This window comes from Petaurus breviceps, unplaced genomic scaffold (assembly GCF_028583685.1).
Source record: "Petaurus breviceps papuanus isolate PSGF00001 unplaced genomic scaffold, PetGlider_PUasm1.0 454, whole genome shotgun sequence".
In the NCBI taxonomy this organism is placed as follows: domain Eukaryota; kingdom Metazoa; phylum Chordata; class Mammalia; order Diprotodontia; family Petauridae; genus Petaurus; species Petaurus breviceps.
In genome coordinates, this window is record NW_027186342.1 from 2,526,479 (window position 1) to 2,538,090 (window position 11,612).

Sequence of the window (11,612 nt, forward strand, 5' to 3'; positions counted from 1 at the left end):
TCTCTCTCTCTCTCTCTCTCTCTCTCTCTCTCTCTCAAAAAAAAAAATACCCCCAAACAACCTAACAAATTTCTGCCTTTTAGGGGAAATGCTCTCAAGAGTTCCAAAAGCAGACCCCAGGAGAAGGCTGGGGAAGCAGAGAAGAGGCACACTCCAGCTCCCATTTACCCCAACTCAGTTCTATAACTTCTCACTCTCCCTATGAAGTTGAGGATTCTTCTAGTCTTTTACTTCTGTTTTAAATTGCTCCCCCAAATATACTCCACAACCATAATTATAAGCACCACTCTCCTTTCACTGGCCAATGTATTTAATAGAATTCCTTTCTACCTTTGGGATGGTTTTTTTTTTCTTTTTAATCTGTAGGAAGACACATCGTATTCTGTCTGAGCCCCCATTCAGAGGGAGTGGAAAAATAGAGTTGGGTGCTTTAGTGTTCCCTGTTACCCACTGAGGGGCTCTTCCTCGAATTGGGGGGACAATTTTAGGGAAAGAGGTTAGACCATACACATAACAATCAGATAGAAATGCATTGATTTCTTCAGGGCAGTTTCTGGGCAAATCTAATCTAGGTTAGCACTGGCTGTGGGATTTTCCTGAGGGGACTTTCTCCCTCTCTAGCTGGTCCAAGGGCCTGCCTTTCCCCTCCTCCCCTTCCTGTGTTCTCCAAACCTGGTTTCCTATACCAATATATATTATATATGAATATAATATATATTAAAAGAAATCCAAGTCTTACTTTGAATGCACACACTTAGTCTCAACTAGGGAATCAACAGAAGCAGGAGCGATTTTTTTCCCCCTTCTTGACATCTAGCTTCCGATTGGCTCCGAGGGGGTCAGCTGACTTTGTCATTTTGTCTGTCCTGGATTGGAGCCGTCCCTATAACCATCTAGTTCCGAGTACAAACTGGAGACAGAAATAAATATTAAAGAAATCATAGCCCGACCAGGTAAAGGCGAAGGGATGAATTCCTATTTCACTAACCCGTCGTTATCGTGCCATCTCGCCGGGGGTCAGGACGTTCTCCCCAACGTCGCCCTCAATTCCACCGCCTATGATCCAGTGAGACATTTCTCGACCTATGGAGCGGCGGTGGCACAGAACCGGATCTACTCGTCTCCCTTTTATTCGCCACAAGAGAATGTCGTGTTCAGTTCGAGCCGGGGGCCGTATGACTATGGATCTAATTCCTTTTACCAGGAAAAAGACATGCTCTCAAATTGCAGGCAGAACACCTTAGCACACAACACACAGACCTCAATGGCCCAGGACTTTAGCTCTGAGCAAAGCAGGACTGCTCCCCAAGACCAGAAAACCAGTATCCAGATCTACCCCTGGATGCAGCGAATGAATTCGCACAGTGGTGAGTTTTACAGCTCCAAGATATAAATTAAATAAAGTGAACTGGCGTTATGAGCAGCTTCCCTAGAAGAACAGGCGGAGAGAGTTTTTTTTTTTTTTTATAGCGCCATAAAAACAATCACGTTCCTCTCCTCGCCGGCGTCGAGACAGGGCCCCCTCTTCTCCTCCTTTTTCCCCCTCCTCCTTCTCTTTCCCTAGCTTCCTCTCCCCTGATGGATTGGAGGGGTCGCAGGCGAGCTAAGGGGGAGGCGAGGCTAGGGATGGGAACAGGGACTGGGAAGAATTGGGGGAACCTCTGAAAGTGGAGTCAGGCAGAGTGGAAGTGAAGGGGGAGGGGAGAGAGGAAGAGAGAAGGGGAGAAGTTTCTAAAGGGCAGGAGAGAGAGCGAAGCGGAGAGAACCTGAGAAAGTGGGGAAAATCAAGTCAAATGCACTTCCAGAGGGTTCTCCTCTCTTCCCCCTCCCCAAAGCAATTAGGGTTTCTCCCTCTTCAACTAAGGTTTCAGACTTTCTCCTTCAGCCTGATATCACTTCACCCTCTTCCTAATCCCCTCACCTCCAGGACAATACCTATCCCCTACATTGGGGACCTAGGAGGCAGTTGGGATCCAACTCCCCCCCCCTCCTGCCCCCAGGCTTCGAGGAATTAAGATGGGGGTGGGGCAGAGGCGAAGAGATAGGGGTGCAGTAGGGTGCTGAGGGAGTTGGGCGGGACAGAGACACTTTTTTTTTTTCCTTGTGTGAATTATTAGGATTATTCCCCTTTACTAATTGTTTTTAGTTTGCTTTGTGTCCGGATCTCTAGGGGTCGGCTATGGGGCGGACAGGAGACGCGGCCGGCAGATCTACTCTCGATACCAGACCTTGGAGCTGGAAAAAGAATTTCACTTCAACCGTTACCTAACCCGGCGCCGGCGGATCGAGATCGCCAATGCGCTCTGCCTGACCGAGAGACAGATCAAAATTTGGTTCCAGAACCGCCGGATGAAATGGAAAAAGGAATCTAATCTCACTTCCACGCTGTCGGGGGGCGGCGGAGGGGCCGCGGCCGACAGCCTAGGCGGCAAGGAGGAGAAGCGGGAAGAGACAGAAGAAGAAAAACAGAAAGAGTGAAAACTGTCTCGCCTCCCCCCACCTACCCCACTACCCAGTTCACTCCTCTCCTCTTCCTTCCCAGACCTTCTGCTCCCCTCCTTTCTCACATACCCTGTATTTATCACTGGCACAATTTATATTTTGACTCCCTCAGGAAGAATAGGGAGTCAAATGTGGACCTTCAAGTCAGATCTCGCCCCTGTTCCCTCTCCCCAAACACCCCCTGCTCCCTCCCTCTCTCCCTTTCTTTCTTCGGCCTCTTCTCCCTTTACTTCCCTGATCTCGCCGGCCTTGGGGGCCTAGGTCTCTGAACCTCGATTCGGATACCATAGGGCTCACTTTGAATGAGGACTGGATCTTCCTCTTTCCTCCACCCCAAGCCCCACTCTAGGGCCCAGCAGCAAAGAGACGACCCACAAGGCGCCTATTTCCCATTCAGCCTCCCCAGGGGAGAGAGGGTGTCTAAAGCCGAGTGAGTCAGCGAGGCCCTACGTAGCGACGCTGCTAAGGATCTAAAACAACCCATGGGGTTGTTAGAGTGAGCCGGAAGCTTCCCCCCTCTTTCACCCTCTGCTGGTCCCAGTTCCAATCCCAGCACCCCAGCTCAGTCCCCCCGAAGCTCCGACATATTTTCCAGCATAGCCCAATCGTATTTAAAGAATCCTCGGGGGTCATTATGGCATATAACAAACTGTGACAGTTTCTGTGTGAATATTTTTAGCTGTATTTGTGGTCTCTGTATTTATATTTATGTTTAGCGCCGTCAATGTTCCAATCCCAAATTTAAAAAGGGGGGGAGGGGGACTGAAAGGAGAAAAAAAATATGAATGAAGTTTGTTTAGCCAGTAGGAAAAAAAGAGGAAAAAAAATACAAAAAAGAAAAAAAATGCCCCTCGTGTTACCCTCCTGTATAAATCCGTCTCCCAGACCGGTCCTCGAGTATTTAATAAAACTGATATTATTTTTAAAAGTTTATATCCTGATTTCTGCTCATTCGCTCGCCCCATCTCCTGTACACGGTGGGCGAAAGTTGGTGTTGGCGCCGAGTCCTCGCTGCGTCTCTATGCCTCCCCTGGCGGCTACTTCTCTCCCCCAGACCTAGTTCCAGCCCCTCCACACCCCCATTCCCTTCTGGTTTCCTCTCAGAAACTTCAGGAGCAGGAGCCCCGAAACATTCTCTCTCCGCTTCCTCTTTGTCCTCCTGCTCTGAGATGAGAAAAGCTCCCTTCGATCCCTTCCCCGGGAAAAGGCAGTCTTCAGTTCCCCCCTCCACCCCTTCCCCAGAAAAAAAAAATAGAATTTTTCATTGGAAAAATCCCTTCTAAAAGCCAATGGTTCCGGTTTGGAATCGAATCCCACTCTCAGAGTTTCTTTAAAGACCTTTAAAAACCTTGAAGATTTGTCTCCTGATCCCACCATTCCCCCAAAAAAATAAAATCCAGGAAAGAAAAGAAGTTCCCTCCAGGCACAGAGCTCCCAGAAGAGAGAAAAAGCTGGCAAGCTGACCCCTGAACTAGGGGCTGGCTGAGGCGAGATGTGTCGGAGGCAGCGAAAGGTGAAGAAAAGATTTGAAGTCATTTCATAGAGGATTTGGCGATTCAAGGACGTTTAGAAAAAGAAAGATGGGAAATTCAGCTCTCCCTTCTGCTGGGACTCAGATAGAAGGGCAAAAAGACATCTTTCTTCACTTGCCCCTCATCAGCACCCCAATTCTCCTTCTCCCTCAGATTTCCTTTCCCGCTCCCAAGTCTGGTAGAAGAGCAAAGTTCACCCTGGTCTTTTCCCCTTCTGGGCCTTCAGTCCTTCCCTCCTGCCTTGCTTAGAAACCCTGACCCAAACTGGGGAGGAAATCCTTTCCCAGTGAATTGGAATGTTGAGATGGGGTCTTCAAGAGGAATGAAAAGCCAAGAAGATTTCCAAAACCCCACACATCCCAGGCAGCTGCCAGAGCTTGGTGTTTCTCAATTCAGGGGCGGAGATTTCCCCGGGAAGGAAGGAAGGAAAGAAAGAATGTGATTTGGAGTTGGGGAAAAAGGAATGGAAACCAACAGACATCTTAATGGGCTCTCCTCCAACTGGGAAATCATGTCCTGCCCTTACTGATCTGGGACCTCTTCTGGCTGGCTGCTCCCCCAGATCTCTCTTCTGCTCCCCAAAGTCTTCTCCCTTCTCTGTCATGTTTCCTCCTTTTCTCCAAAGAAACTCACAAACTCTATATAGAGTTTGACTTACAGAACCTAACCCAGAAGGACTGAGGCCTTAGAAAGGGCCTGTTTTCAAACACCTGCCCCAAAGGGTGGAAAATGGGCATTTATGGGGATTTTTGTAAATCTCACTTTCCTGTGACTTCACATAATATCTATTTTCTCTGCATATAGATACTTACTGAATACATGTGTGTTACATGCACACTGATACCACTTTCTCCATTCAAACCACATTTGTTTGCTGGCCTTTGTGTCTGACTTCTCATAAAACAAACATCACCTATACTATCACCACTAAATTACTCTAATTCTTACTGTGGAGTTGGACTTGAGAGAATGTGGAGTGAGGCCTAATCAAAATTATTTTCTCCGAACCTCCAAACCCTTCTTAGACATCCCCTCCGTCTACTTTGGCCTCCACAACACCCACCTCAGCTTCCCCAACTCTTGAAGATCCAGGTATTCCCCTTCCCCAAATACCCCTGAGTGTCTGGACTCCCCTTTCCAAGTCCAGTCGTTTGGGAATCTTAATTAACTATGTTTGCTCCTCCCCCTCTCTAAGGCAGGGGACTTAGGTCCTTTTAATTAGGAAACGAGGAAACAGACCCTTTCCCAGCCATCACTAAATGAAAGGTTTAGCATCTAATCCCCCTTCAATTCTCCCCCTCCCCCTACGCGCACAAATTCCTGTAAACTAGCTCATTCCAGCGATCCTAGAAGGCCCTGGGGGAGGGAGGGGCGACGATCTATTCAGAAAAGCCCCTCTGCGCATCTTAAATGAGGCCCCATCTTTCCTTAAAATTAAATACAATTTAAAAGGCCAACTCAGGGGGGTTTGTGTAAAACAGCACAGCTTCTCTTTGCTAGGGTAGAAAAATCCACCCAGGAGAGGCGAGTTATGACGAGCCAGGGTGCAATACCGCCAAGCCTACGCCAGGTGTCGCTGTGGACTCGTTGTCCCCGCTACCCCCTAATTCCAACAACCATTTTTTTTCTCTCCCCCTTCTTCTCTCCCTTTCTCTCGATCCCTCTCCCCTCGGTTGGGCTGTGCCAACATATCAAGATGCGTTTCGCCGGCTTCCATCACTAACCTCCCGGAGGTCATCAAGCCAAATTTATGAGTGGCCGCCCGAGTCACGTGACTCTATTTAAGGATCCCTTATTTGGAAAGCGCGCATAGGATAAAGAAAGAGATATCTCCACCTATAAATTGTGCACTTTGGAGAACAAAAAAACCCTCAACTTCAAAGAGTCACAAATCACCCTTAATCAAAAAGGGTGCAGAAATTTTTTTCGTCCCTCCCCGCCATGAGCTCCTACGTAGCCAATTCATTCTATAAGCAAAGCCCTAATATTCCTGCCTATAGCATGCAAAGTTGTGGGAACTATGGATCTGTCTCAGAGGTGCAGCCATCCAGGTACTGCTACAGTGGATTGGACTTAAGCATCACTTTCCCACCGCCTGCTCCTTCCAACTCTCTCCACGGGTTAGACATGGCTGCCACTCCTAGACCTCACCCAGACCGACCCGCCTGTACCACGGTGGCAGCTCCGGGACACGCTCTGGGCAGAGACGAACCGGCTCCTCTAAACCCCGGGATGTACAATCAGAAGGCGGCTCGCCCGGCGCTGGAGGACAGATCTAAGGGGAGTGGGGAGATCAAGGAAGAACAGGCTCAGACTGGGCAGCCCGCAGGACTGAGCCAGCCACCGGCCCCGCCACAAATATACCCGTGGATGACCAAACTCCACATGAGCCACGGTAAACTTTAGGGCTTCATTTTGTGCGCTCGGGTCCGCCTGGGTTTTATAGGCCATACGGGGCAAATAAAAAGAAAAAACCTGCGGCCATAAATTTTACGGTGCAGGCATCAATTGCTCGTAAAACTGTCCACTAAAAGGCTTAGAGGCTGTATGCGCCCAAATTTACGACGACATAATTGGATCATAGGAACAAAACGTGTATAAAAGGCAATATTCAATTTTTGGGGGGGGAGGGAGGGAGTTAAAAAAATAGAGGGATCTGAGGGGTAAGGCAAACTGGCCTTACTGAGAGGGGATCCCCCTTTCACCATCACCCCCATTATTAGGGAAATGATTCTCATTTGGGGGGGATTGAGGAGGCTTTCCAGCCAGGAGGGAGGGAGTGAGGAAGCGGGGGAGGATAAGGGAGGGGGATCCCCTTGTGTTCGGGTCTGGAGGTCTTATTGTCTCGCTGGAGTCCGGGTCTCCCTTCCCATCCCCCTCGGCCCCCTCTGGGTAAGTGAGTGTCGGAGCGGAAAGTTTCCCTAGCACAGAGCCAAGTGTCGCCTCTCCCTAGGGCCAGGGGCTGCTTTCGTTCCCTCCCTTACCCCCTTTGCCTGTCTGCCCTGTTCAGCTGGGGCTAGTTCTGAGACCCATCTTAGGGTGGGGGTGGGGGTGGGGTAGGGAGACGGTGGGACTTTTAAAAAACTATTCACCCGTTCCTGCACTTGCTGGGGTGGGGTTTATATTCCAGAGACAGACGGCAAGCGATCCAGAACCAGTTACACGCGCTACCAGACTTTGGAATTAGAGAAAGAATTTCACTTTAACCGCTACCTCACCCGCCGAAGGCGAATTGAGATCGCCAACAACTTGTGTCTCAACGAGAGACAGATCAAGATCTGGTTCCAGAACCGAAGGATGAAATGGAAGAAGGATTCCAAATTAAAAAGCAAAGAGGCTCTTTAAAGGGAAGAGGGAGATGTGGGATATGGCAGTCCCTTCAAATAGTTCCTCTTTTTGGCTTGAATCTACCTTGGGGAAACTTTTCATTTTCTTTTTTTCCTGGTTCTTTTTTTTGGGGGGTGTTTGTGTGTGTGTGTGGAAAATTTTTAGGGGGTGGGGGTAGAGGTGTGTGTGTGGGGGTTGGAACTGGGGGGATTTGTCACGGACTCTCTAACCCTGCAGACAAAAGCGGTTTTCGATTAGCATTCAGCTTTCCAACCGCAGCTTGACTCAGAGTATGCTGTTGTGTTCATTCACTTTTTCAGTCCGTCTCCCAAAGTCCTCCTGGCGACCCAATAACCCAGTGAAATCACCGTAGGGGGTCTCACTAAAATGATCTAGACCCCGGGACTGGCTGATGGGCCAGGCTCGGGAAGGAGAGAGCTCTTTGCCTTCAAAATCCTCCTCCCGAAACCGGCCGCTACCAATCAAGGCAGCAGCCAAGAACCCCCTATCCTCAGCTTCTTGTCCCCTTCTTCTCTGGCTAGGTTTCCTGGAGGAGAGGCCGGTAGCGGTCTATTCAGGTCTGGGGTGGCTTGGACCCCGCCCCTGCAACCCTCTTTGGGCAGAGCCATCACCTTTGGGTTCGAAATGTGTAACACCCCCTTTCAGCCGACCTCCAGTCTTTCTTTGTTCGAGGGGGCCCTGCTACAGAGCTGGCGAGTTGGGACCAGGCCCAGGCCCGGTATTTTTTCCTCAGTGCTGTGGGGATTCTATAGGTGTGGGTGATGGTCTGACTGTTTGAGTGAGTGGGTTAATTTTGGGGGGTTGTTTTGTTTCTCAAACTAGATTTTCATTATTTTTTTATGATTTACATATCAAAGGGGAAAAAAATTAATGAACTCTGCACACCCTCTTCCAGGCCCTCTCGATGTCCCTAAGCATTCCTCCTTTCAGTTTTGGGAAAAACGTCACCCCAAACCAGCTCCCCGCATGCCGAGGGCCGGCTCCCCGGAGTCCCTGCACTGTTTGTATGTATTGGGGTCTACCTTGAAGTGTTTGCTCTCTGACTCCAGCACCAACTCTTGGTGACCCTTTCTGGCAACTTTCTTTGGGGGAAATTTCCCCACCACTGTCAGCCAACTATTTATTGACTCCGGGTCCATTATGAAACTATATTTTGTCATATTGAATAAAGACCAATAGACACAAAGTCCGAAGGAAGATATGGAATCCTCTCTTTCTTGATGGGTAAGGGAGAGGGAACCCTGATGGGTGAAAGTCTCTAAACTTTTTGTAGAGGCTTCTTGAGGGGTCCCCTTTACTTTGGGAGTCATTCCTAAAGAGGGGCTTTTAGGACTAGATTTAGGGGTGCTTAGGTTGGTTGACAATGAGGGCAAAGGAATCCTAGATTGCTAGGCCTTGGAAGTTGGAGAGGAAGGAGAAAGCACCTTCCACTTGGCTTGGTTGGGGGCATACATTCAAACAGAAGAAGATATAAATGTACTGGCATATGTATATATTCTTTATGCACATATGATATAATCTCTGTGTTTATATAAGTAATCTGTGTCTGGGGTCACCCTTCCTTGGGCCCTGTTGAATGTCTGAGCTCTGCTAAAAAGCAGCTGAAGATTCATGGCTCCTTTGGTCAGGGCTGTCTCTTTCAGTTTGAGAGTCTTTTGGGGGACTGGATGGCAGGTTTCCTTTCTTGAGTCCCTTGGCACAAACTATTAGGGGTGGGGGAAAGGGAGACAGGACTATCTGGACATAAGAGAGGCTGAATTTTTCCACAAAGGAAATCAGACTACTCCCCAAGCAGTATCTCTTGAAGGGGTGCACTGTCTTGGCAAGTTTGTGGTAACAGGGGAAAAAGAGGCGGTGACATCTGACTTTCCCTCTAAAATCTTGGGAAGAAATATATGAAATTGTGTGTGTATGAAGATGGGGAGGGAACAGAGACGGGGTGGTCTGCTTTGTGTTTGTGTAGCATAAAATGGGTCTGTTAGGTCTGTCTCTCTACTTTGCTGAGCAAGGGTGGCATGCTAATTATCAGAGTAATTCAAGCAGTACAGGTAAGCCAAATTCTTGGCTTGAATCTATTTTGTGTTTATTGATGTACATATATATTGATGCATTTAGGGGAAAGGAGGAGGAAAAATTCCCCGCAGTGGTGGTGGCTGTAGAATGGACCAGACCAGTGTGGATTCTCCTCACTAGACAGTAGAGACATGAGAGTGGTAGAAGGATGAGGAAACAATGTACAGTAGAAACAAACGTAGCAGCCATCTATGGCCCCATAAAAGTTTATAGCATTTCCTCCCTACCATCTACAATGGAGGTAATTTCCTGAGTTTGAGCCTGATGCCATCCCACCGTCCCCCATCCTCCAGAACTGCCTGAGAAGGAGGGGGAGGGGAAATCCAACGAACTGGGCCTCAACTTGCCAAAGGTCCCAAGGAAAAAGCCCCAAGGAAGTGGAGGCCAGGGGCAGAGAGGGATTGGGGAGGAGGGAAGGTGAGTAGCATATTTGTGATTATTAACGATGAAGCTTTTTGGATGTTTTACAGTCCTCTGTATTGACTCCTCTTCCTTTCAGCACAACCTGTCCTGTTTCTGTTTTTGTTTTTCATTTCTGTGAAGGGATCTAAGGGGTCCTTTCCCCTTATGTACCCTTCTCTATGTCCCCTTCCAGGCCATTTAACTCTGTCTGAACACTCAGTTCTAAATGAAGGTTTGGCTGGTGTTGTGACTCCCTCCTCTGGGGTTCCTGGACCTGCATTCCCCGCCTGTGATCCCTCAAATTATCTGTCTCGCTAGCTTGCTTTCACTCTGAAATAAAATGTATAATTTTCTTCAGGGAGTTATTTTAATTTTTTCTCCATGCTGAGTAAAACTATTGGGCGATCGCTGAAGCAAGGAAAATCACTGTTGTCTCCTGATGGGTAGCAGTTAACTAAGAAAGAGGACGCGGCGTTTGCTCCCCAGCCCCTCTCTGTCCATCGGGCCCTCCCTAGCTGCCTGGACTCAGGTTTACCCAGGGAAGTGGGAGATGTAGTTCTCAATGGGACCCCGGAGGACCTGTAAATACCGAAAGCCAAAGACTTCCTCCGCCCAGGTAGTTATCCCCTCTCTCCTTGAAAGACCCGGAGTCCCTCTTCATTTTCCTATCCCTCTAGGCCTTGGTAGATTCAGCCGCTGTCTCCTTAAGCCATTTCCAGACTCTATTTTTGCTCAGCTTTCTGTCATGGTGGTCTTGGGCCTTCCCTTCTCCTAACACACCAATCTCTATTTCTTCGTTTCCCAGATCAAAACAGTCAAAGCTTCCTTGTCTCTTCCTCCACTGTTTCCTCTGACTGCTTGGGGAGGGGATTTGGCAAGCAAAACTAATGACTTTTTTCCTACTTACACCCCCTCACCAGCCTCAGGGTTAGGGACTAGGACATCTTGTCAACTATAGACAACATCTAAATATTTGGCTTTTGCGTTTCTCTGGAGAGTTGTTTGGAGGTGAGGGGGAATGCATATGCGTCCCAACCGGAGACCACAGATCACTTCTCTTCCCTGCCCCCTCCCTTCTCCCTGGAGCCCAACCCTTCTGGCAGCAAGAAAAAAAAAGGGGAAGAAGCATGACTTACCTTCCCGAGGGAGTGGGGAGGGGGGGCACGGGCCCACTCTGAGGAATAAGAGGAGAGAGGAGGAAAAAAAAAAGAGGAAAAAAAAATCACGAGACCACGGAAGGCGACAGGTCCTTATGAAAATAAGTCAGTAACTAAGTAAGTAAATAAATAAATAAGGACCCACCCTCCCCTCCCCCCCACCATGCAAGGGGGTGCGGGGTGGGGGAAAGGGAGGAAGCAAAGAGGGCTTTTTAAGTGTAAGTGAGCATTCGAGAAATAACGCTTGGCTTCTATGTGAATTTAGGAGTTTGAAACTTTTGGAGGTTATTTATGTGAATGGCCCGAAGGCAGGCCCGTGAGTGGCTCTTGGGGGACCACGTGATGTCATTAAACCAAGTTTTATGGTGTAGGGAGAGCTGACAAACCCACAATATATTTACATCATATATAATCTTAACTGTCCAGCAACGCAGCTGCTGGTGAGGTTTAATGCTAGGACAGAGAGCCAGGCAGTTAGAGGGGATTACGGCGGCTGGGGATGATGTTAAGAGAGGTTACATCTTCGCAAATGAATCCCAGGCGGACGCTGTAAGTTAATTCTCTCTCTCTCTCTCTCTCTCTCTCTCTCTCTCTCTCT

At 48.6% G+C, this 11,612-nt stretch overlaps 3 protein-coding genes and 1 long non-coding RNA gene across 13 annotated transcripts in view; all 4 read left to right on the forward strand.

The window, feature by feature from the left end:
* The window catches only part of LOC138171669 (uncharacterized), a 201,875-nt gene that overhangs the window by 37,202 nt on the left and 153,061 nt on the right, over positions 1 to 11,612 (forward strand). The gene's annotated exons all lie outside the window — the stretch shown is intronic.
* The window catches only part of HOXC4 (homeobox C4), a 43,622-nt gene that overhangs the window by 12,137 nt on the left and 19,873 nt on the right, over positions 1 to 11,612 (forward strand). For 4 of the 9 annotated variants that reach the window (XM_069101272.1, XM_069101276.1, XM_069101271.1 and 1 more), the window contains exon 1: positions 11,426 to 11,563. The exons of the other annotated variants lie outside the window; for them this stretch is intronic. The gene's annotated coding sequence lies outside the window, so the exon portion shown is untranslated. Of the gene's footprint in view, positions 1 to 11,425; positions 11,564 to 11,612 lie in introns of those variants that run through there. 9 annotated transcript variants of the gene reach the window in all.
* HOXC6 (homeobox C6) lies at positions 16 to 3,430 on the forward strand. 2 transcript variants are annotated; one of them, XM_069101280.1, is made up of 2 exons: positions 16 to 1,367; positions 2,147 to 3,430. In XM_069101280.1, exons 1-2 carry the CDS (start codon positions 968 to 970, stop codon positions 2,476 to 2,478), a joined length of 732 nt encoding a protein of 243 aa, XP_068957381.1. In that variant the 5' UTR covers positions 16 to 967; the 3' UTR covers positions 2,479 to 3,430. The 2 variants fall into 2 exon arrangements, with proteins under 2 accessions (XP_068957381.1, XP_068957382.1); XM_069101281.1 differs by having other exon boundaries at positions 19 to 1,367; positions 2,171 to 3,430.
* The window catches only part of HOXC5 (homeobox C5), an 85,711-nt gene continuing 79,829 nt past the window's right edge, over positions 5,731 to 11,612 (forward strand). Inside the window, exons 1-2 of the mRNA XM_069101285.1 lie at positions 5,731 to 6,429; positions 7,165 to 11,563. Coding sequence (XP_068957386.1) covers positions 5,976 to 6,429; positions 7,165 to 7,379 — 669 coding nt within the window. The 5' untranslated portion in view covers positions 5,731 to 5,975 and the 3' untranslated portion in view covers positions 7,380 to 11,563. The remainder of the gene's footprint in view (positions 6,430 to 7,164; positions 11,564 to 11,612) is intronic.